General features: G+C 37.4%; 1 protein-coding gene across 1 annotated transcript in view; it reads left to right on the forward strand.

Annotated features, from left to right (window-relative positions):
• Positions 1-544: 544 nt before the first annotated feature.
• LOC139946006 (alpha-N-acetylneuraminide alpha-2,8-sialyltransferase-like) overlaps positions 545-25,770 on the forward strand; it is a 35,700-nt gene continuing 10,474 nt past the window's right edge. The window contains exons 1-2 of the mRNA XM_071943588.1: positions 545-1,352; positions 25,384-25,509. Coding sequence (XP_071799689.1) covers positions 1,123-1,352; positions 25,384-25,509 — 356 coding nt within the window. The 5' untranslated portion in view covers positions 545-1,122. The remainder of the gene's footprint in view (positions 1,353-25,383; positions 25,510-25,770) is intronic.

The raw sequence follows: 25,770 nt of genomic DNA on the forward strand, positions 1-25,770 counted from the left end.
ATGGGAGTCAAACTTTTTACTCCCATAAATGGCCGACCGTGTTATAATTTAGTTAGCTAAGCAAAGGAAAACCACGCAATATCGAGGCATATTTGCGTGGATCATTGTATTGTACTTTAAAAACAACTTTCCAACCATATGCATTCTACAACAAACGGTTTCAAACGCTTTTTATAGACCAACTCGTCCGATCAAAGTCAACTTGCTCCTTTAATGTTAATAGTTATTTCACAAGACTAGAATCTTCTTGAAAAAGAACTTTCGACGCAGGTTAACTTAAATGTTGGGGATTTTTGGGGTTGAACTAAGAATTGACAAGAGTGGGATTCGAACCAACGACCTCCGGATTAACGTGCCGGCGCTCTACCAACTGAGCTATCTAGCCCTATATTGGCGGTGTCCCTATTTTGTCAATATCTTTGTTCGGGGTGCCAGTCAGAAGCCATATAACCGTTAACTGCCGTGTAGCCAGGGATCACACCCAAATTACGATACAACCTGGGAAGCGGCAGCTATAGGGGATCACCTTAAAGGGATGCGACTTTTTGTTTCAGATATCAATATAAACCACAAGGGAAACTGACTGGGTAAATTTGTAAATGATTTTTGGGGTTGAACAAAGAATTGACTAGAGTGGGATTCGAACCAACGACCTCCGGATTAACGTGCCGGCGCTCTACCAACTGAGCTATCTAGCCCTATATTGGCGGTGTCCCTATTTTGTCAATATCTTTGTTCGGGGGTTTCTCACAGTGTTTTATACGATTAACCTCTCCCCATTCCTCGTTACCAAGTAAGGTTTTATGCTAATAATTATTTTGAGGTAGTTATTACCAATAGTGTGCACTTCCTTTAATTGAGGCTGACATCGAGGTAATCTTGAATGGGAAAGTCACGTTTCCTGCTCAGGTAGGAAACTAAAATCGATTATGTAACCATGGAAACGAACCCAACAATACGCACGCGTGATCGGACATTGAGAACCCTCCTCAAGGGCGCCCTTCTCTACGCTGACATGTGTATTATGGTTTATTAGAGTCACAGGTCTGGTTAGAGCGCCATTTCTGCAGACAAGTCAATTTCGCAAACATACAAATTTCCGTGTCCCCTTTTTATAGGACAATGTTACATTGGAACCGGCTTTTACGAATTGCAATTTGCACTTCAATCCTCTGCTTCATTTCAACCTCTTTGTTGAATCTGAAATATGTACGTACGTGCACTAACCCATCAACGAATGAACATGACGAAGCAATTGGGAAAACTCCGCCAGGCTTCTATAAACACGGAACAAGTAACGAAACAGCTAACATTGATAATGCGGTGTTTGGGAGTAATATGACACCAAGAAGGTATGTAATGGTACATTGACGTAGAAAACAATGGTGTTTGTTCTTATTAAACCAATTAACAAATCACATCCAAATAACGGTGTTTTAGGGTGTTTATTTTGCAAGGGTTGAAGCATGTCCAACTGTGATTGGTTTTAAGATTATGATGATATAATATGTAGTTTACGCATTGCATGCTAATATTGTGAGTCAATTTCAAATCATAGGGGCCTACCCATTGTTCTCATCTAAGTTCACTTTTCACTGCTTTCAAAATTTGGGGCAGAAATCTGTACTGGTGTCCCACTCTGATCCATAAAGTTTGCGGTTAAAGGCACTGGATTCTTTGGTAATCAAAATAATTGTTAGCATAAATTCTTATTGGTAACGTGAAAAGGAGAGCTCTTGATAGTATAAAACAATGTGAGAAACGGCTCCCTCTGAAGTAACGTAGGTTTTGAGTAAGATGTAAATTCTCAATCGGATATTAAAAGTAGGCCTTTTTACGCATCTGAAAGTACACAAAGCAATGAAACAAGAGTGTTTATCTTTTATTATTCTCTTTGCAATTTCGATGACTAATTGAGCACCAGATCAAACAGGTTTATTTGTCTTTGCATACGTTGGGATACACAAAGTGACTAGCTGTAAAATTAAATCCGCGAAGGATTGCCGCTTATTAAAACACTCATAATATTTATATTGTATTGTCATCCTTTATAACACTAACATAATGTTTATTTTAGCCACCAGGCTGCCCAGCCGTATAAAGTGAAGAGAAAACATATATAATATATACATATTTTTATATTAAAACAATTTTTTAATTTTAATGTGTATGTAGTCGCTGAGCACCTCTGAAAAACAGTGTTTCACTGAGAGGTTTCCCCAGAGTAAAGAAGAAATAAACTAGAGATTGAGAGTTTGTGAACAAACTCAAGGTGTTCGGTTTCCGGGAGTAAAAGCCTGGTTTAAAAAACAAATATTACACCTTGCTTTGTTCTCAAGTTTTGTAATAAATGATTCAAATTGCAAAAATTTTCAAAACAACATGATTACTCTAGTAAAAGTGTATGTTTGGTGACGTCATCGGTAATATTTGTTTTAAAGCAGACCTTTGCCAGACTTGTATGCTGTGATGGTAAAGCATCAAAGGATGTATATTTCAACCTAAAAGGCAATAAACAACGCCCTTTCAAATCATTTCACAGTCACTTCCGGTTTAAACAGGTCAAAAGGTCAACGAAAGTTCACCAACATATCCATTTCGGTAAAGTACGTAAAGCCCTTTCATATGATGTATAGATTGTCAAAATAGCTTATGTAGTTTAGGAAATATGAACTAAGGAAATATTGACGACTGTAAAAAAGACTGTAAGGGGCATGTATGTTTTAACCGCCTTGAACGAAGACTATTCTTCATGAAGCTTTTTCGCGCTCTATGGATGATCACTGGAGCGTGACTCTGCTGCACCGCTAATGCACTACACGTTGTGTGTATGCCTACGTGCAATGTTTATTCACATACCAATGGGGATTTACGTTGTTCTTTAGACGTGAATTTTGAAATTTTCAACTTCTTTTTTGAGCCGGAAGACAACATCGAAATGGGGTCATGTCTGTGGGGCGTTTACATAGTTTTCAATGACGATTCCGATGATGTTTCGATTGTAAAAATCCCTCATGTAGATCAAAAGTTATGATTTTTTTAATTAATAAACTTTGAATATTCATAACTCAAGAATTGATGACGTCATCATGACGTAACTCACACGGTTTCTTCTCCTAATAAATATCTAACTATGTGTAAAGTTTCAAGTTCATACGATGTTTAGAAAGATGTTTCTGTTAGGGGACAAGGGACGTACAGAAGAAGAAGAAGAAGAAGAACTAGATATAGTGTTTGTAGAAACAAACACTAGGTGTTCGGCTATTGTTGGGTCAGTGTTTGAATCAATGCAAAAAGTGTTGTTAATAGCTCGTCAAATTGCAAAGAAATCCAAAAAGGATTTTTTTGAAAACGCCTTGAAAACAGACTACGTACGTAAAGCCCTTTTATATGATGTATAGATTGTCAAAATAGCTTTTGTGGTTGAGGACATAGGAACTTATGCATAATGACGACTGGAGAAGAGACTAACTAACCGAAAGGGAAATGTTTGTTGAAAACACCTTGAAAACAGACTACGTACGTTCAGCCCTTTCATATGATGTATAGATTGTCAAAATAGAATGTGTGGTTGAGGACATAGGAACTTATGCATAATGACGACTGGAGAAGAGACTAACTAACCGAAAGGGAAATGTTTGTTGAAAACACCTTGAAAACAGACTACGTACGTAAAGCCCTTTCATATGATGTATAGATTGTCAAAATAGCTTGTGTGGTTGAGGATATTAGGAGCTTATGCATAATGACGACTGGAGAAGAGACTAACTAACCGGGAGGGAAATCTTTGTTGAAAACGCCTTGAAAACAGACTAAAGCGAAGCTATTTATAGGAGAAAAAAAAATTAAATACAAAAATAAATAGTACAAATTTTGGTCGCCAAGTGGTCTCCCATCCAAATACTGACTGGTCCCGATTTTGTTTAACTTTAGTGACCGGTGTTATCAACGCAGTATGGTCGTAGATAAAACCAATATTACCGTTGAAGAAAACTGACAAAGTACATGTACATGTAATCGTAAAATCTTTACGCGCAATCAATGGGGGAATTTTGTAGTTCTTTATACATGAATTTTGAAATTTTCAACCTCTCTTTTGAGCCGGAAGACAAAATCAAAATGGGGTCATATCTGGGAGGCGTTTACGGAGTTTTTAATGCCCTTTCCGATGATGTATTGATTGTAAAAATCCCTCATGTAGATCTAAAGTTATGATTTTTTGAAATAATAAACCTTGAATGCGTGTATCTCGTCAACTGATGACGTCATCGTGACGTAACAACTTTTGCATCATCTACTGGTTATTGTCTACTTGTGTGCAAAATTTCAACTTAATGCAAGCTTCGCAACTATGCTTTTTCTTGCGGACAATCGACGAGACGAAGAATAAGAAAAACCAAAAAAAAAAAAAAAAAACGAACAAAATCAATGAGTTGTTCGGGCTGTTGCCCGAACACCTAAAAAAAAAACAAAAAAAAAAAAAAACGAACAAAATCAATGAGTTGTTCGGGCTGTTGCCCGAACACCTAAAAAAAAAAAAAAAAAAACCGAACAAAATCAATGAGTTGTTCGGGCTGTTGCCCGAACACCTAAAAAAACACAACAATAACAAAGAGTTGTTCGGGCTGTTACCCGAACACCTAAAAAAAAAAAAACCGAACAAAATCAAAGAGTTGTTCGGGCCGGGCTGTTGCCCGAACACCTAAAAAAACCTAGAATTTAGTGTTTGTAGAAACAAACACAAGGTGTTCGGATATCGTCAAGGGCAGCGTTTGAGGCAATGAAATAAGTGTTGTTAAAAATGCAAAGATTTTTTTTTCTCGATGTGTCTTATGGTAATTTAGCATCAAAAGGGTTGTTGCTCGAACAACTAACAATTAAAGGAACACGTTCCCTTATGAGGCGCCAAGTGTAAACTTATTATTTAACGCAGCTATTTACAACTATCTCACCAAGTCGACTTACAGAAACTAAGAAGTTGACTTAACAGCCTGAACACGCGTTGAGATGTGTGTGTATCAAACCTTGCGCACCACTATGAGAGCACTCTTTTTCCTAGTCTTTATATTGCTTTTTAACTTTACGTTTGCGGGCTAAAACTAAATGTAATACTGTAATGCCCCTTTAAATGATGTTTGACCAGGCAAAGATATAAAGTAGGTTCCAACGGTTACAAAATATTAGTATGATTAGCCCGTGCTTAGCCCGCTCATGGGGTTTCTATTGTTTGTGATTAAATTTACTTCATTATCATTATGTTTGACAACTTGGACCGAGCACCTCTGGGTCAAAAGATGTTTTGGAGTTTTCTTAACTTTACAAAATTATGATGTCACTTAACCATTGCTTCGTCCTTCGGATGGGACGTAAAGCCGTTGGTCCCATGTGTTATGTAACGCATATAAAAGAAACCCAGTGTACTTATCGAAAAGAGAAGGATTTCGCCCCGGTGTTCCCGGTCCGATCGGCAGCAAAATTGCGCCACAGCACCTTGTAAAGCATTACATGGTGCTACCAGAGTATTAGTATGATTAGCCCGTGCTTAGCCCGCTCATGGGGGTTCCATTGTTTGTGATTAAATTTACTTCATTATCATTATGTTTGACAACTTGGACCGAGCCACTCTGGGTCAAAAGAATTACGGATTTATTTTAAACACATGTCATGACACGGCGAAACGCGCGAATACGAGGGTGGGTTTTCCCGTTATTTTCTCCAGGCTAAATTTTCACAGGTTTGTTATTTGATATAGAAGTTTTGATACACGAAGTGTGGGCCTTGGGCAATACTGTTTACCGAAAGGGTCCAATGGCTTTAAGTCATGTTTGACGCCTTGGATCGGGCACCACTAGGGCAGGAGATGTTAAGGAGGTTCCAAACGATACATAATTAGTATGCTTAGCCCGATCGTGGGTTCCAGTATTTTCTTATTTTATGTAAATAACATTACATGCGTTAAAGGAACAGGTTGTCTTGGATCGGACGAGTTGGTCTATAAAAAGTGCTAAAAATACATAATGGTTGGAAAGATGTTGTAAAATGATCCACACAAATTTGCCTCGAAATTGCGTGGTTTTCCTTTTACTTTGCGAACTAACACGGTCGGCCATTTTTGGGAGTCATAAAAAACAGGATCTATGGAAAAGCTGAAAATAAAAACCATGACGAAATATACCATTGTTATTCAATAGAGACGTATTGTATTCACTTTGGTTGGGGAGTGAGGAAACTAGTAAAACACACACATAAATCACAGTGCTGGCTGGGACATAATGTTATGCACCTGGCAAATCTATGCATGGATATTCTTTAGAAGGCTTCGTTTGTTTGATTATATTCACATGGTTCGTTGAATATAAGGGGGTTGGTTGTGGCGACAACAACCTTTTTATCCTTTTGACAACCATCATATAATATTGTAACTTCACGGCTCATGGTTGCACTTTGGTATTGTCACTTTTCAACTCGGCTCTACGTGCTGTCTGGTACCTTCCATACATACATTTTGTTTTGAATTTTTTTCATTGTGTAAAGGCTTATAGTTTGATGAATAATATGACGAAAACAAACTTTTATCCGTTTGAACTGAATTCATGATTTATTGTCTCAATCTTCTCAAGTAGTTATTTAGTAGGGTCAAAACCTATTTTGCAAGTACATGTACACCATGTAGTGTTAGTTGGACGCAGTTTGCTAACAGCCATTAACCTTTTTTAAATATAATCAGTAAATTAATCATTTTGCTTGTTACATAAAATAAAAGTGAAGAGGATGCCTGAATTGACTAATACAATCGGAGTTGGACGAGGTGTAGACTTGATTCAAGTCTTAGATTGTGGTTATTCTTCTGCATCCCAGGCACAAAAAACGCCCCACATTATTAGCGATCACGCGGGCCCTAACTCGCAATCTCACTTTGCAACGTGTGCAGGCTGTGTATAAGTAAACTGTAAGTTGACTTGGTGAGATAAATTATGTCAGTAAGTGGACTTAACATTTTATCTAAGTCGACTTGATGAGATAAATTATGTTATTAAGTCAACTGATAGTTTTGAGTAAGTCGACTTAGCAAAATAATATGTCGGTTAGTAACTGGTTCCACGAAATAAGTCGTCTTGATGAGATAACGTATGTCGGTAACTCAATATGTTGGATGGCACTCCTGGAGCTCCGTATGTGACCTTTTGCCAGTCAAAACTTATCAATGGAAAATCACGCCATGTGCACGCACATGGCACTGGCGTTTAATGTGTAAACAAGTCTGAACAAGCTATAGTCGCGAGGGGTATGCTGCGTTGGGCATAAACACTTAAGCCAAGAAAATATACAAATGCTTACTTTTGAACCGTAAGACAAGGTCGAAATGGGATTATGTCTGCGAGGCGTTTACGGAGTTTTGAATGATGATTCCGATGATGTATTGATTGTAAGAATTCCCTGTGTAGATCAGAAGTTATGATTTTATATTAATAAAAAACTTTGAATGACCATCATTCAAGAACGGTTGACGTCATCATGACGTAACTTAAACGGTTTCCTCTCCTAATAAATACCTATCTATGTGTGAAGTTTCAAGTTCATACGGGTTTGCGAAAGGTGCTTTTGTTAGCGGACAAGGTATTTTTGAGTTGGCCGAACAAACTTAAAAATACACTAGACTCAAGTTTTTGTCATAACAAAAACAAGGTGTTCGGCTTCCGGGAGTACAAAAATACACACTGGTGGACAATTATCAAAGGAAAAACCCATGAAAATAGGCCTTTTCAAAGCATTTTACATGCACTTCCGGTTTAGAAAGGTCAAAAGGTCAAGAGAAGGTCACCAACATATCCATTTTTGTGAAGTACGTAAACCCCTTTCATATGATGTATAGATTGTCAAAATAGCTTTTGTGGTTGAGGACATAGGAACTTATGAATGATGACGACTGGAGAAGAGACTAACTAAACGAAAGGGAAATGTTTATTGAAAACGCCTTGAAAACAGACTATAAACGAAGCTGATATAATATTTTAAAAAAGAAGTAAAAAAAACAAAAAAACAAAAAAAAAACAACAACATCAACAACTGGTTTAGCGGGTTTCCCATCCAAGTACTGACCGGGCCCGATGTTGCTTAACTTCACTGATCGGACGAGAACCGGTGTGGTCAACGCAGTAAGGTAGTAGTCAAAACAAAGAATGTATTTTTGACGAAAATACACAAAAAGTCTGATTTGAACCAGAAGACAAGGTAAAAATGGGGTCATGTCTGCGAGGCCTTTACGGAGTTTTTAACGACCTTTCCGATTATGTATCGATTGTAAGAATCCATTACGTGGATCAAAAATAATGATTTTTTTGAAATAATAAACTTTGAATTTTTAAAACTCAAGAATGGATGCCGTCATCATGACCTAACTAACACATTATTCCACTCCTAATGCATATCTAACTATGTGCGAAGTTTCAAGTTCATACGAGTATGGGAAGTGTGCTTTTGTTCGAGGACAAGGGACGAAGAGAAAAAGAAGATGAAAATCTGGATTGTTTTATTTATTTGTTTGTACTAAAGTTTTGTTTAATCCGGCAGTTTATTTTAGCAAGACCACTCCTAATTGCTTGGACCCTATACTTTAAGCATTCTGTTTTCTTTGAATGTTTTGTATTGTAACATCCATGTCTGTGCATGGAGGTAGAAATAGATTAGTTTACGTAACGTCCTTTCCTACTAGAGAAAGTTTAAAAGGGCTTATGTTATTCCAGAGATTTTTTTCTTCAAACTATTTAACTCAAAATAACTTGGATAGTTGTTTTAACAAATCAAAACAATTGATGAATATGCTAAGTTCAAGAAGTAATAGATATTGTAATACTGACGTGAATTCCGTGGGCCAAAAACGCCCTTCACCCGGGGGGAGTGGTCGATCGATGTAACGTCTCTATTCTTCTCGGTGTTTAACCAAAACATGACCAATGCTCGTCATTTTGTACTGTTGTTTCCTCACATAATTAAAAGTCCCATGAATCACCGAAGTAGGTAGCCATCTCAGCGAAACTTCGTCTTCAATTCCACATTGACCACTAAGCCATCAGAAGGGTAACATTTGAACAATTTGACGCCGAAGATTGAGAGGAAATCGTTTTCGCAGCGTTCTGCATAAATAGAGCTATACAGCTCTAAATAATAGAGCTATATAGCTCTATGCATATCACGCTATGGCAGAGTACAATAAACTTGGCAGCATGCCACCAAATAAATGACGCCTTATACACTACACGTGTACGACACACGTGTTACGCACAACCAATGGGGAAATTTGTAGTTCTTTATACATGAAATTATGAATTTTCAAACTCAATTTTGAACCAGAAGACGAGATCAAAATGGGATCATGTCTGCGAGGCATTTACGGAGTTTTTAACGAACTTTCCGATGATGTGTCGATTGTAACAACCCATCATGTAGATCAAAAGTTATGATTTTTTGAAATAAACTTTGAAAATTCATAACTCAAGAATTGATGACGTCATCGTGACGTAACTCAAACTGTTTCTTCTCCTGATAAATATCTAACTATGTGTGAAGTTAAAAGTTCATACAGGTTTGGGAAGTGTGCTTTTGTTAGAGGGCAAGGGACGGAGATGTATTTTTGAAGAAAAATATACAATTGCAAACTTTGACCTTCCGGTACGAACGGAAGGAGGGGTCATACGATTTTGACGTTAACTTTTCAAATGTAGTCCCAGTCTTGATCTATCAGATGCGTAATTATGAATATCATAACTATAAGGTTCGAAGACATATAGCGAAAAGCAAATGGTCACTTTTTGAACCTAAAAACCTTGTAATTCGACACCTGATGACGTCATCATGACGAAACTAAAACGGTTTCATCTACTAATGAATATCTAACTATGTGTGAAGTTTCAAGTTTATGTGAGCTTAGCAAGTATGTCTTTGTTAGCGGACAAAAACCACGGAGAAGAAGACGAAGTAAAAAAAAAAAAAAAAAAAAAAAAAAAAAAACCGAACAAAAACAAGAGGTCTTCGGACTCGAGTCCGAACACCTAAGAAGAAGAAGAAGAAGAAGTATCAATAAAAAAAAAACCGAACAAAAATAAGAGGTGTTCCGGGCTGTTGGCCCGAACACCTAATAAATAAAACCATACTAGCTTGTGGTTGTAAAAAAAAGTAACATCCAAATAAAACTGGATAGTCAATAAAACTGGATGGTCATTAGTCAAGACAATGTCAGTCTTTTATAAAGCATTGTTAATTCCCCCTTCACAGTTGCCTTGTAAAATGGCAACGCTAACGATGGTAAAGCAATAAACTTATTTGTAACCATAGCAATCAATCCATATCAGTTGCATGGAGCCAGATAAAAGCATTGAAAATGCTATTGTATTCATTTTAAATTATTAAAACAAAATCGCCTTACAAAATAATTACCGGTAGCCACTATTATTATTCCATAGGGGAACAACTATGCTACACAAAGGACACAAGTTGTACGTTAATGCCATTGGACCCTTTCGGTACAGAAAACAAAATAAAAGTTCACAGATTTACAAATAACTTACAGGGTTTACAGAAGGTAGTGGTGAAAGACTTCTCTTGAAATATTATTCCATGAAATGCTATACTTTTTGAGAAAACAGTAAAACGATATCAATTCTCGATAGCGAGAATACGGATTTATTTTAAAACACATGTCATGACACTGCGAACTCGCGGATACAAGGGTGGGTTTTTCCCGTTATTTTCTCCCGACTCTGATGACCGACTGAGACTAAATTTTCACAGGTTTGTTACTTGATATAGAAGTGTGGGCCTTGGACAATGCTGTTTACCGAAAGGGTCAAGCGGCTTTAATATCCATTGATATAGAAACCAGGATTATATCGATTTGATGCAAGAATCTTGAAACCTAAACATCCTTTCAGCAAACTCGGGGGTGCAGTGAAAAGAGAGTTCTAAATAGTCGCATTATTTAGTAGTTTCATTTTGTCACCAAACTCCCAGCAAAACTCCCAATACCATACATGCGCAGGCGAACACTTTACCTCTTAATTTATATACTTTAAAGACACTGGGGTCGATTTCACAAAGGTAGTCCTAACTTAGGACTAGTCCTAAGCAATGCTAAGAGATAGGACTGGTCCTAAGTTAGAACCAGTAACTCATCCTAACTTAGGACTGGTCCTATCTCTTAGCATTGCCGAGGACTAATAATAATAATAATAATAATAATAATAATAATAATAATAATAATAATAATAATAATAATAATAATAATAATAATGATAGCGGTAGCGGTAGCGGTAGCGGTAGCGGTAGCGGTAGCGGTAGCGGTAGCGGTAGCGGTAGCGGTAGCGGTAGCGGTAGCGGTAGCGGTAGCGGTAGCGGTAGCGGTAGTGGTAGTAATAATAATAATAATAATAACTAGATATAGTGTTTGTAGAAACAAACACTAGGTGTTCGGCTATTGTTGGGTCTGTGTTTGAATAAATGAAACAAGTATTGTTAATAGCTCTTCCAATTACAAAGAAATCAAAACCAAACAGTTTTCTCGATGTGTAATAATTTTATGGAAAAAGCATCAAAAAGTGTACATTTCAACCTAAAAGCCTTTAAATACTGCCTTTTCAAAGCATATTACAGGCTCTTCCAGTTTAAAAAGGTCAAAAAGTCAAGAGAAGGTCACCAACATACCCATTTTTGTGGAATACTTGAGGCCCTTTCATATGATGTATAGACTGTCAAAATAGCTTTTGTTTTTAAGGAAACGTGAACTGATGAATAATGGCGACTGGAGAAGAGACTAACTAACCGGAAGGGAAATGTTTGTTGAAAACGCCTTGAAAACAGACTCCGTACGTAAAGCCCTTTCATATGATGTATAGATTGTCAAAATAGCTTTTGTGGTTGAGGACAAAGGAACTTATGCATAATGACGACTGGAGAAGAGACTAACTAACCGAAGGGAAATGTTTGTTGAAAACACCTTGAAAACAGCTTACGTACGTAAAGCCCTTTCATATGATGTATAGATTGTCAAAATAGTTTTTGTGGTTGAGGACAAAGGAACTTATGCATAATGACGACTGGAGAAGAGACTAACTAACCGAAGGGAAATGTTTGTTGAAAACACCTTGAAAACAGACTACGTACGTAAAGCCCTTTCATATGATGTATAGATTGTCAAAATAGCTTGTGTGGTTGAGGACATAGGAACTTATGCATAATGACGACTGGAGAAGAGACTAACTAACCGGGAGGGAAATCTTTGTTGAAAACGCCTTGAAAACAGACTAAAGCGAAGCTATTTATAGGAGGGAAAAAAATTAACAAAAAAAATAAATAGTACAAATTTTGGTCGCCAAGTGGTCTCCCAACCAAATACTGACTGGGCCCGATTTTGCTTAACTGAAAAAAACTGACATTATGTTGAGAACGCCTCGAACGCAGACTAAAACGATCTACACGTAGTGCAGAGCGTGACTATGCTCCTCAACGCACCGCATACTTACACGTGGTGACCGCAATGCACCGCATGCTTACACGTGGTGACAAAGTACGTGTACATGTAATCGTAAAATCTTTACGCGCAATCAATGGGGGAATTTTGTAGTTCTTTATACATGAATTTTGAAATTTTCAACCTCTCTTTTGAGACGGAAGACAAAATCAAAATGGGGTCATGTCTGTGAGGTGTTTACGGAGTTTTGAATGCCCTTTCCGATGATGTATTGATTGTAAAAATCCCTCATGTAGATCTAAAGTTATGATTTTTTGAATTAATAAACTTTGAATTAGTGTATCTCGTCAACTGATGACGTCATCGTGACGTTATAACTTTTGCATCATCTACTGGTTATTGTCTACCTGTGTGCAAAGTTTCAACTTAATGCAAGCTTCGCATCTATGCTTTTTCTTGCGGACAATCGACAGCGAGAAGAATAAGAAAAAAAAACACAAAAAAAACTAGGTATAGTGTTTGTAGAAACAAACACTAGGTGTTCGGCTATTGTTGGGTCAGTAGTTGAATCAATGACAAAAGTGTTGTTGATAGTTCGTCAAATTGCAAAGTAATCAAAACCAAACAGTTTTCTCGATTTAAAATAATTTTTTGGTAGAGCATCAAAAAGTGTACATTTCAACCTAAAAGCTTTTAAATAGTGCCTTTTCAAAGCATTTTACAGGCACATCCGGTTTAAAAAGCTCAAAAGGTCAAGAGAAGGTCACCAACATACCCATTTTTGTGAAGTACGTAAGGTCCTTTCATATGATGTAGATTGTCAAAATAGCTTTTGTGGTTGAGGGCATAGGAACTTATGCATAATGACGACTGGAGCAGAGACTAACTAACCGGAAGGGAAATGTTTGTTGAAAACGCCTTGAAAACAGACTACGTATGTAAAGCCCTTTCATATGATGTATAGATTGTCAAAATAGCTTTTGTGGTTGAGGACCTTATGCATAATGACGACTGAAGAAGAGACTAACTAAACGGAAAGAAATGTTGGTTGAAAACACCTTGAAAACAGACTAAAAACGAAGCTATTTAAAGGAGAAGAAAAAAATTAAAAACAATGAAAAGAGTATTGTTACTATATCGTTAAATTGTAAAGAAATCAAAATTAAAACGTTTTCTCGATGTGTAATAAAGCATCAAAAAGTGTACATTTCAAACTAAAAGCCTTTGCAAAACATTTTAACTAATAGTTGCTACACAATGTAGCTCCTAAATGACAACAACAAAACATCCACACCGGCTGTTGGAACCCTTGATTACTTAATTATGCTCCAAACATGAATAATTCACCAGTACAAACTAAAGTGCACATTTTACCATGTGACCTTTACTGATGTGGACTCCAGTTAAAATCTTGGGACGAAGCCTTGCATCGTGTAGATTGGTTGTTCAGACCCTACGTGATTGTTTTGGGGTTTCCCTCTACCAGGGTTGCGCACCACATCTTAAACTCATATTTATTTACTCCTTTACTACAAAGGTATCTTCGGGTTTATGGTTCTTTCGACAAAAGGCGAATCAAGAACAAACTAGACTTCAAGTGTTTGTGAACAAACACAGAGCTGTTCCGTTTTTAATGTTTAATGTTCAAGGGGTCTATAATTGAAAAGAAACTGAAGATCGGTTGCATGGTTCTTGAGATATGGTCCCACTTCCAGTTGACCCGGAAGTAAAGGTCAATTTGGGGTCAAGGTAATCCAAGTTCAATCTTTAGAGCTCAAAGGGTCTATAACTGAAAAGAAGTTGAACATTGGTTGTGCAGTTCTTGAGATAAGGTCCCACTTCCGGTTGACCCGGAAATAAAGGTCAACATGCGGTCATACCTAACCGATACGATTGTCCAATGCCAAAGGAGCCCATAATTGAAAAACGTTTGAAAATCGGTTGTGTAGTTCTTGAGAAATGGTCCTACTTCCGGTTTACCCAGAAGAAGAGGTCAAAATGGGGTCACGGATTTTCCCCAACAAAATTTAATGCCTTAGGAGTCTATAACTAAAGAAAAAAATTAAATCGGTTGTGTAACTCTTCAGATATGGTCCCACTTCCGGTTTACCCGGAAGAAGAGGTCAAATCGGGGTCACGGTTACCCGAGGCAAATCTCCTATGCCTAATGAGTCTAATACTGAAAAAAAACTTTGAAATCGGCCGTACACTTCTTGAGATATAGTGCTGCAAAGAAATACTCTTTAAAGCTTCTAATAAGCATAAATTAACATGTGATGACGTCACAGTCTTAAAATTGTATTTTTCGTACTAATAAATTTCATAAGGTACACGATGGTATGCAACTTACCCCAATCCAGTGCCTTTTGCAAAATCTCAATTTTGTATTGCATAAACCTTGGAAAAAGCTATTGCAATGCGTTGAATGTGACTGCATCCAGTTTATGAGGTACTACGTTGTACCCATGATGCCAAGATTTTTAATTAATCGTTAATTATAGACGTACTTTGATTGATTTTAATGAACTGAAACATCTCTTATTAGAATCAGTTACTCCAATCCCCAAGGAGTCTATATCTACAGTCTGTTAAACGGCCGTGTGAATTCTTGAGATATGGTGCTACAAAGATTTCCCAATTAAAAATGCAAATATGGGTCACGTGGTTAACTAATTACGAATTAAAAAAAATATTTGGTCGGTGGTTTGATGTTTGATCTAGTACAAGTTGATTTCACAGAACTCTTAACCACCAAACTCAGCGCTGATGTCACCATTTTTCGCTTACTGTGTTTTTAAACATCATATCATGTCATGCATGCACACAGGTTATGTTAGGCTTACAATTGAGAAAAAGAAAAGGCAACACTATCGATATAAAGATAAGAATCAAACTTAAATATTACAAAAAGAAGTATATGTTTAGTTTTGGGAGATAAAAAAAAAAAATTCGGACGGAGATTCGAACTCGCAATTCTCAGATGCATAGTCGCGACTGATGACCACTAGGCTAGAAGGGCACGATACAAAAGAAGTGGGTTTTTACATGTGTGGATCAACAGAGGGGATTATGATCCGGCGAAATAATTCTCGTTTCATGATTTTGCGACCATTGTCACTAAATATAAACTGTTAAGTATTAATATAACTATTAAGTAGGGTTGAAATGTAGTATTAGATGCCTTTAGGGTTTTTTGACGACGACGTCGATGTCGTCAAAAAACTCTATCTAATTACGCACGTTCGTTTTAACGAAAACCCATGCACAGAGTAATTGGTCCAGAACGCGGTTAGAAAAACAAGGACAAATTTAACGCACGTTCTAACGAAAATCCCAAACCTCCGTACATTGTGCGTGTACAGAGTAATGTGTCCAGAACGCGGGTAGGAAACAAAATAGTATAGACTCCTCTCAAGAAGTCAACAACTCATAGAGGTACAAACTGTGTTGTATTACCAAAGAGAATATTTCACAATAACATAAAAGTGACTGCATCAAGTTTACAAATTAAAAATTCAAATGAAGACCACGTAGTTAATTAATGAAGAATTTTTACACTTTTTTATTAGAGTAAAGCTTAGGCTCTAAGCTTCAATTTGATATATGATTTAACTATTTTATTCTAATACTTTAGGAGTAGGGGCTTAAACAAAAACGCTGTACAAACGCTATGGGGTTTTAGGCGGAAACAAAGAATAATAATAATAATAAAAATAACAAGACATTAGGTGTTTGTGAACAAACACAAAGCTGTTCCGTGTTGTTTTGCTTTGATTATGTGCTTCATCGATGACCAAGGATTTATACTCTGAAAAATGTTTTTAAAAATGTTTAGTAGTTCTTGAGATATGGTCCCACTTCCCGTCACGGTTTTTCAAAGTCACTATTATGCCCAAGGAGTCTATAACTGAAAAAAGATTGACATCGGTTGTAAAGTTCTTGAAATATGGTCCCACTTCCGGTTCACCCGGAAGTAGAGGTCAACATGGGGTCACGGGTTTTCACAGTCAATATTAATGTCTTAGGAGTTTCTAACTGAAAAAAAATTGAAAATCGGTTGAGTAGCTCTGGAGATATGGTCCCACTTCCGGTTAACCCGGAAGTAGAGGTCAAATTAAGGTCACGGTTTTCCAAATTTTTCTCCTATCCCTAAGGAGTCTTAAACTACAAACAAGTTAAAAATCGGCCCTTTACTTCTTGAGATCTGGTGTTTCAAAGATTTCCCAATTAAATATGCAAATGAGGGTCACGTGGTTGATGAATTAAGAATTTAAAAACAAAATTTCATTAGGAACTAAGCTTAGGTTCAAAGCTTGATAAATGATTTAACTCGTTATGGTTTAGAAGAATAGGCTGAAACAAAAAACAAATTACTGGTCAATAGAGGGCGGTATGTAAGATGAGTGGTCTTTCTATCAGTATCTCCTTTTCCTAGTTAATTGTTCAGTTGAAATGTTATCTCAAAAGTTTGATTAACAAGATGAATAAATGTAAAGAAAACCTAATATTTGACTCGGGATTGTTTGATTTGTTGGTTTCTTGAGTTCAATGCAGTACTTTTAGAGTTCATTGACATGTGACAAACCAATTAAGGATAAAATCCTTGTATTTTGTAGGTGGTTTGATGTTTGATCTAGAACGAGTGGATTTCACTGAACTTTTAACGGCCACCAAACTCTGCGGTTACGTTCACCATATTCCACTTTCTGTGCAAGCGCAGAATATAATGTGCGAGATTGGAAGCACAAACGAAAGAAATCCCTGCAAAGCAGTCTATTTTGCTTGACGTAAGCGCAGAATTCACTGCTTCTGCTAAGCACTGATTCTTTGCTTCCAGAGCAGAGCATGACATTGGGCCCATTCCCACAGGATTTTTCATTATGCAAGTTCCCATCATGATAGGCCTAGGTGACTAGTAAAATTTACTACTCGACTAGTCGCACCTCAAACCCAACTACGACACTTGTTGAGATAAATTACGGATTCTCAAGATTTGTGCCGCAATGTGTCGCAAGCGACACATGTTGCGATTAGTAGTAAGCAGGACAACTGTTTCACCAAACAGGTAATCGGGACTTTTTTTGTAGTCAACGTGTAGGCACAATTTTAACGGAGTGGGGAAAAACAGTAGTCGCGACTCTAATACTAATTTGTAGTCGCGACTTAAACACTAAACCACACTAGTCGCCCTGGCCTACTTTTGCACAAGAAAAGCACGGTTATCCTGCGAAAGCAAACCAAATATTTAAGTCACTGTTTTTGCAGTGAATGTTACGCAGAAGTTTAGCACAATAGTAATCGCAGCAGATTTTTTTGTTGCGAATTGTCACGCTCATCGAGAACACATTCCCTGTGTGCCCAGATGTTAAATACGCTTAGCGTAAGCACAATTCCCTGATTACATAAGCGCTTGGCCCAGGACCAGACCAAACTAAACACAAAAAGCAGCTAAACACAGCAAATACCATTCCTCATGTACAAACTGCAAACTGCACCAGAGCACCAGAGAAACGTCGACCAGCATAATAAAATCTCTGATTTTGTATTCCTGTCAAAGAGTTTTTGTTTGTCATGGTCTAATTTCCGAAAGTAAAGCGAAATACTGGAATTAGTTTAGGCAACTGCATGGTCCCCGGTGCGAACAAGGTTACTTCACCCGTAAATCATTCCAAATCCCAGGCGTTAAAATTACAAGTATACACTTAACACTACATCTTTATGATTCACCACAAGTCACTTACAGTCTTTACATGCATTGATAGTAGGCCTACCATTTCGATGGTCATTTATAAAATGTGTAAGCCGTGTAAACTTCCAAATCTCAGGCAGGTGTTTTCGTCCATGCACGGTCCACTTTTCCTCGTACATGATGCCTTTGATCGAAGCCAAATAAGTAAAGAAACAAGTTGTATGTTTACATAGGTTTGTCTTCAGTGATAAGGTTTAGAAAGAAAAGGCTGGCACTTTGTGTTGATTGACAACATACATAGAGCGAAAAAATGCAAAAATAGCGCTATTTATTAGCGACAAAGTGGTTGTACGTAAATCGAAGAACCACGTACATGTACGTAGAACTTCCCTCCATAGTGCGTACACCCATTAAAGATCGTGCTGCGCGAGGACAAAATCAGATCGTTTTATTTTCCAGGAAAGAAGCATCTCATGAGCCAAAAATTTGAAAAATAAGAACATGTTGTACTGATTGTTTAAATGAAGGTACATATTTCTTTTTGTAAAAAAAAAGTAAACTGTATGCATTATAATATTGATTTCGTCGAAATTCCCGGAGGGATTCGGACTCAGATCACCTGGGTAATAGCACCCGCGGTAAACCGCGGCCCCAATCAATCCATCAACACAGATTGAGTGATTTTATTCATTATATAATAAGTGTATTAATTTATGACAAATAATTTCAAGATGACGTGACATAAAAAATTACTTCATTTGGCACAACTTCAATGCCCAGAGAATCAAAATCTGAAAACAATTTGAAAATCGGACGTTTATTTTGGGAGATATGGTGTTAACAAGATTGCCTAATTAAATATTCATGTCATTATAACTCAGCTAATTGATTAAGAAATTAAACAACACGAAGTTTAGTGATTAGGTCACGTACTAAGCTTCGATTCCATATATGACTCAAGTCTGTCATTTCTACCGTTTCTAAGATTACGAATAAACAAAAATCGTGCGTTAAACCTATGGCGTTTTGGCGGAAACCAAGAACAACGTTTCTAAAACGTTTTGAAAAACTCGACGAAAACAATAGCTGTTCCGAATGCATCGGAACAGCTAATAAAAATCTCGACGAAAACAATAGCTGTTCCGACTGGATCGGAACAGCTAAAAACATGTTGCGTTTCTAAGCGACCATTGTAGTTGACAAGCTGTATAGGGGACATGTCATCAGCGCAAAAAAACTTATTTGATTTCTTGTTTTAAGTGCTGCTCAAACATTGTATGAAGCGGCCGGTGTCAGATGCAATTGTGTCCGCCATGCAATACTGTCCGCTCAGGACACTTTTGCATATGCAATCGTGACTGGGGCTATGCAAAAACCGTCCGGTTGACATGTACATGACTTACTCCTAGAACTATTTCGGTTTCGTCCGGCTATCGTCTCCCGTAACCTCATAGGTTTATATCTCTCACGCGTTAAACGACCCATGGTTCAATGAATTTTGGAATCAGGAATCTCTCTCTTTTTTTTTTTTAATCTCGCCAAAATTAGGCTCCTTTGATGTATCAATGTGTCTGTCGACCAGAGAATCCACTCCGCAATCTCAAAAATTGTTCAAAATTATAAATTCTTACCGTAATTTCAGAGTCCCTATCTACTGTACGTGTCACTCCTCTGCCAACAATAATTGAAAATTACCCGACCTCGTTTTTGCACACAGCCGTTTACATACTGGTATCCTGTGCGAGCTTCGTGGTTCCGTGTATGTTTTGTACACAAATCACGGATCGTACCCGCCCTCTCGTGACGCATTTTCGCAAAATGAGGTCGGGTAATTTTCAATTATTGTTGGCAGAGGAGTAACACGTACAGAAGATAGGGACTCTGAAATTACAGTAAGAATTTCTGATTCCTGATTCCAAAATTCATTTAACGCGTGAGAGATATAAACCTATGAGGTTACGGGAGACGATAGCCGGACGAAACCGAAATAGTTCTAGGAGTATACATGACTAATGTGCGCGCGTAAGCGAGCGTGCATGCACTGAACCTACAAACGAATAATATGCAGCATAATCACGTATTTTATGATTGCAGCGAATACCCAACGGCCGAACATTTCCCTTGTCATTCATGAGATGCACTTAGCTTTTAAAAAAATGGCAAACGTGTTCCGTCGACCAAGGGCGTTTAATTTACTGCAAGGACGGTTTTGAAAGGAGGCGGACACAACTGCGTATGCAAATGTGTCCGGGCGGACATAATTGCATTATGCAGCAGCGTCCGGGCGGACACGATTGCATTATACAAAACCGTCCGGCGGACATTATTCTCCGGATATATTGCATTATAGAGGACATAATTGCATGCGACACCGGCGCACATTTCCAGCGATTTTCAACACTGAATAACAAAGTGGATGCATATCAGAAAACTGTTTCCAGAAATGTTCGAGGCATTGTTAGTAAGCATGGATAAGCTAAAGTGCGTGCTTATCCCAAACGCTTCCAAAAAGCTGCTAAGTATGGAAAACGGTGGGCGCATTTACGAGAAATGATGGGTACATTCAAAGCCGTTTTCATGCGTTTCAAGTGAGGAAATAGCATGCAGTGGTGCACAATTCAGACGTTTCGAGACTCCTTAAGTTTTGAATTCGGTTGGTGTAATTACGCTTGTCGAAATTATCTTTGAACAAGATGTCGGCAAAACGTAAGGGATAAAGAAATAGCTTAGCTCTTGGCCCATGTCGTAGGAATTTGTTTTTACTGAAACAGCAACTTTTGCTCATGCAGGGAAAGTGTCCGACCAAAGAGCTACAAGAAAGAGCAAACATTACGACTCGATGACACATGGTGCAGGAGATAATCTTTGGTTACCTATAAGCATTGAATTCGCGTGACCTGACATCTAATGTTGTCATGATGAAAAAAATGAACGAAATTATAATTAGGTCTCCGTTCTACAAACTGGAGTTAATTCAAATTTCATCTTGCACTGCTGTTTGACATAATTATTCCACTTACTGCAAGTACTGATTTGTACTTTTCAGATTGATATGCTTGCGAAGATAATATTATTAAAATGTTCACCTTAGTTTGTATTTGTGAATTATTCATGTTGTGAGCATTATTAAGGTTCCATCAGCCGGTATGGACGTTTTTTATTGTCATTTATGAGCTAGCAACTATTAGTGCAACTTTTGACATTGCAACAATGTTAGCTCACCATTTAACTGTTTACATCTGTTTTCATAAATATAAAAGTCATAAAAAAACTTATTAAGTTTTTTTTAACTGAAATTTCTTAACCACTACACGAGTATCTTCAGGTATATGGTTCTTTCGAAAAAGATTTATAAAGAAAAACTTTACATGTAGTGGTTGTTTATTTACAAACACTAATTGTTTGGTGTACACATCTAATTTTTTAAATCAGAACTTAACCCCTTTAATCCTAACCCAATGTGTTTTATAAAATGGATGGGATTCGAACCTACAAGGTTTCCATGCTGGAGCAGATCTCTTACCGCTGCTAGAGCAGGGCCCCATAGAGCTGCTTAACGGTCGATTTTGTGCTTATTGGGTGCAACTAGCAAACTTTTCATTTCATAACCTCGCTTAAGACATGTCAACAGGTCACCAACATATCCATTTTTATGAAGTACGTAAAGCTCTTTCATATGATGTAAAGATTGTCAAAATAGCTCATGTGGTTGAGGAAAACATGAACTTATTAAATACTGATGACTGTAGAAGAGACTAACTTATTGAAAGGGGGAAATGTATTTTGAAAACGCCTTGAACGCAGACTATACACGAAGCTGGGGCGCTTTATGGATGAGCACTGGAGCGTGGCAAGCCATATGCCCAATAGTTTATCGTTTATCGCCGATAAACACTGTTTATCGCCGATAAACTATGTTTTTCGACCGATTAACACTGTTTTTCGAGAAAAAACTATGTTGATCACGTGATAAACATTGTTTATCTCAATAAACACTGTTTATCGAAAAACTATGGAGGAAGAAAAAAAAGAAAAAAAAATAGAATTTAGTGTTTGTAGAAACAAACACTAGGTGTTCGGCTATTGTTGGATCAGTGTTTGAATCAACACTGTTTATCGCCGATAAACTATGTTTTTCGACCGATTAACATTGTTTTTCGAGAAAAAAATATGTTTATCACGTGATAAACATTGTTTATCTCGATAAACACTGTTTATCGAAAAACTATGGAGGAAGAAAAAAAAAGAAAAAAAATAGAATTTAGTGTTTGTAGAAACAAACACTAGGTGTTCGGCTATTGTTGGATCAGTGTTTGAATCAATAAAAAAGTGCTGTTAATAGCTCGTCAAAGTTCAAAGAAATCAAACGAAAGTGTTTTCTCGATGTGTGATATGGTAAAGCATCAATGTCTGGTTTAGAAAGGTCAAAAGGGCAAGAGAAGGTCACCAACATACCCAATTTGTACGTAAGGCACGTAGGGCACTTTCATATGATGTATAGATTGTCAAAATTGCTTTAGTGGTTGAGGAAGTGTGAACTGATGAATACTGACGACTGGAGTAGAGACTAACTAAACGGAAGGGAAATGCTTTTGAAAACGCCTTGAAAACAGACTACGTACGTAAAGCCCTTTCATATGCTGCATAGATTGTCAAAATAGCTTTTGTGGTTGAGGATATAGGAGCTCATGCATAATGATGACTGGAGAAGAGACTAACTAACCGGGAGGGAAATCTTTGTTGAAAACGCCCTGAAAACAGACTAAAACGAAGCTATTTATAGGAGAAAAAAAAATAAATACAAAAATAAATAAAACAAATTTTGGTCGTCAAGTGGTCTCCCATCCAAATACTGACTGGGCCCGATTTTACTAAACTTCAATGACCGGACGAGAACCGGTGTTATCAACGCAGTTTGGTCGTAGATAAAACTGATTATTTACTTTTGAAGAAAACTGACATGATGTTGAGAACGCCTCGAACGCAGACTAAAACGATCAACATGGTGCAGAGCGTGACTATGCTCCTCAATGCACCGCATACCTACACCTGGTGACCGCAATGCACCGCATGCTTACACGTGGTGACAAAGTACATGTACATGTAATTATAAAATATTTACGCGCAATCAATGGGGGAATTTTGTAGTTCTTTCTACATGAATTTTAGAATTTTCAACCTCGATTTTGAACCAGAAGACAAGATCAAAAAGGGTTATGTCTGCGAGGCGTTTACGGAGTTTTTATTGACCTTTCCGATAATGTATTGATTGTAAGAATCCCTCATGCAGATCAAAAGTTATGATTTTTTGAAATAATAAACTTTGAATTAGTGTATCTCGTCAACTGATGACGTCATCGTGACGTAACAACTTTTGGATCATCTACTGGTTATTGTCTACCAGTGTGCAAAGTTTCAACTTAATGCAAGCTTCGCATCTATGCTTTTTATTGCGGACAATCGACAGCGAGAGGAAGAAGAAAAATCAAAAAAAAAGAAAAAACCGAACAATAACAAAGAGTTGTTCAGGCTGTTACCCGAACACCTAAAAAAAAACCCCGAACAAAATCAAAGAGTTGTTCGGGCTGTTGCCCGAACGTCTAATAATAAGACTTGTAATGCGCACATATCCACCCTGCTGGGTGTTCAAGGCGCAGTAAAACCAAAAACAAAACAAAAACAAAACACAACACAAAGAAAAACAGACACAACAAAATTAGTCATTGAAAACCTGTGACATAAGATAAGTTTTGAGAAGAGACTTGAATTTAGCGGTACAAACACAAGATCGAAGATTAAGTGGTAGAGAGTTCCAGATGCGTGGCGCGGCTGAAGAAAAAGACCTATCACCCCATGAGTGTCGAGACTTGGGTTCAATGAGGAGAAGCATGGAACTTGATCGAAGATTCCTTGATGGATTGTAAACTTGAAGCAGTTCAGAAATATACTGGGGAGCCTTGCCATTTAGAGCTTTGTGGACAATGAGCATCAGCTTGAAGATGATACGTTGAGAGATAGGGAGCCAGTGTAGTTGTTTCAGAATGGGGGTGATAGAACAGGATTTTCTAGACAGTGTCACAATGCGGGCAGCAGTATTTTGGAGCCGTTAAAGTCGGGAAATCTGGTTGTTAGGAAGACTGTAGAGAAGAGCATTGCCGTTGTCAAGACGAGAAGTAACAAATGCGTGAATGACCTTTTCAGTGGCACTTTTGTCCAAGTACTTGCGAATCTTACCTATATTCCTGATGTGATATGATGATAAACGAAAAATATTGTTGATTTGTGGCTGAAGTGTCATCCTTTGTGAAATCCACCCCTGGACACTTTTGGTAATTGTCATTTTGTCAAAGACCAGTCTTCTCAATCGGCGGTATCTCAAAATATGTATGGAATAACAAACCTGTGGAAATTTGAACTCAATTGGTGTCGAAGTTGCGAGAGATTAATGGAAGAAAATTACCCTTGTCACACAAGTTGTATAATTTCAGATGCTTGAAATCGAGACCTCAGCTGAGGTCACGAATTCAATTCAAATATTTGAGTACGAAATTACTTCTTTCTCAAATACTACGTTATTTCAGAGGGAGCCGTTTCTCACAATGTTTTGTACTGTCAACAGCTCTCCATTCCTCGTTCCTAAGTAAGTTGTTATGCTTGTTTTGTTTTTGAGTAATTACCATTATTGTCTATAGTGCCTTTATAAGCCTTATAATTGTTGTAAAAAGAAAACAATACAGCTGACTCTTGTTAAAGGCTACCGGTAATTGTTTACGGTGATTAGTTCTTAAGGTAAGAACGAACACAATAGGTTTTGTAATTCTTTCATCTGTCTCAACACTCATCTGATTACATTCTAATGCATTAGTTTTCGACATTATCACCGTGATGGAAGACAATTTCATCAAAATGAACGTTTTGTGGGTTAGGGCTAAACTAATTATTCCATGATCGTTGACGTGTGAAGGGGGAATTAAAAATGCGCTGTAAACGATTGCCATGACTAGAATAGACTATCCAGTTTTATGTGCAGATGTTACAATGTATCGCTTTATCGAATTATTCCATGATCGTTGACGTGTGAAGGGGGAATTAAAAATGCGCTGTAAACGATTGCCATGACTAGAATAGACTATCCAGTTTTATGTGCAGATGTTACAATGTATCGCTTTAGACGGCTCGGCGGTCCAGACTCTAATGTGTTTCACTTTTTATTGTTCCTTTTTTAAACTAGGAATAACTCTGAATATGTTAAGTTCCGGTTAATCCGAAGCCCTACAGATCACCTGGTGTTCCGTTATCATCACATACTATCATCCATGAAATGGAAGTTGAATTCTACCAATATGGACATATTCAGGTATATTTAGATAAGCAACCTGTAATCGATTTATTTTAATTTGTAAAACCATTGACCGGATATACATCAATATAAGAACATATTGGTCCTATTTATTACTTCAAACAGTACACAGAAACATCAAAGTCAGATTGCGTCTAAATTTACATTCATTCCATTAAAAAGCGTTACTAAATTACAACATTTTAAAGAATGCAAGGCAATTCAGGAAATGGAAGTTCGGATGAATTTTTCTTTTTAATTTTAACAATGTTGTCAGAA

The sequence above is a fragment of the Asterias amurensis genome, chromosome 13 (genome assembly GCF_032118995.1).
Source record: "Asterias amurensis chromosome 13, ASM3211899v1".
In the NCBI taxonomy this organism is placed as follows: domain Eukaryota; kingdom Metazoa; phylum Echinodermata; class Asteroidea; order Forcipulatida; family Asteriidae; genus Asterias; species Asterias amurensis.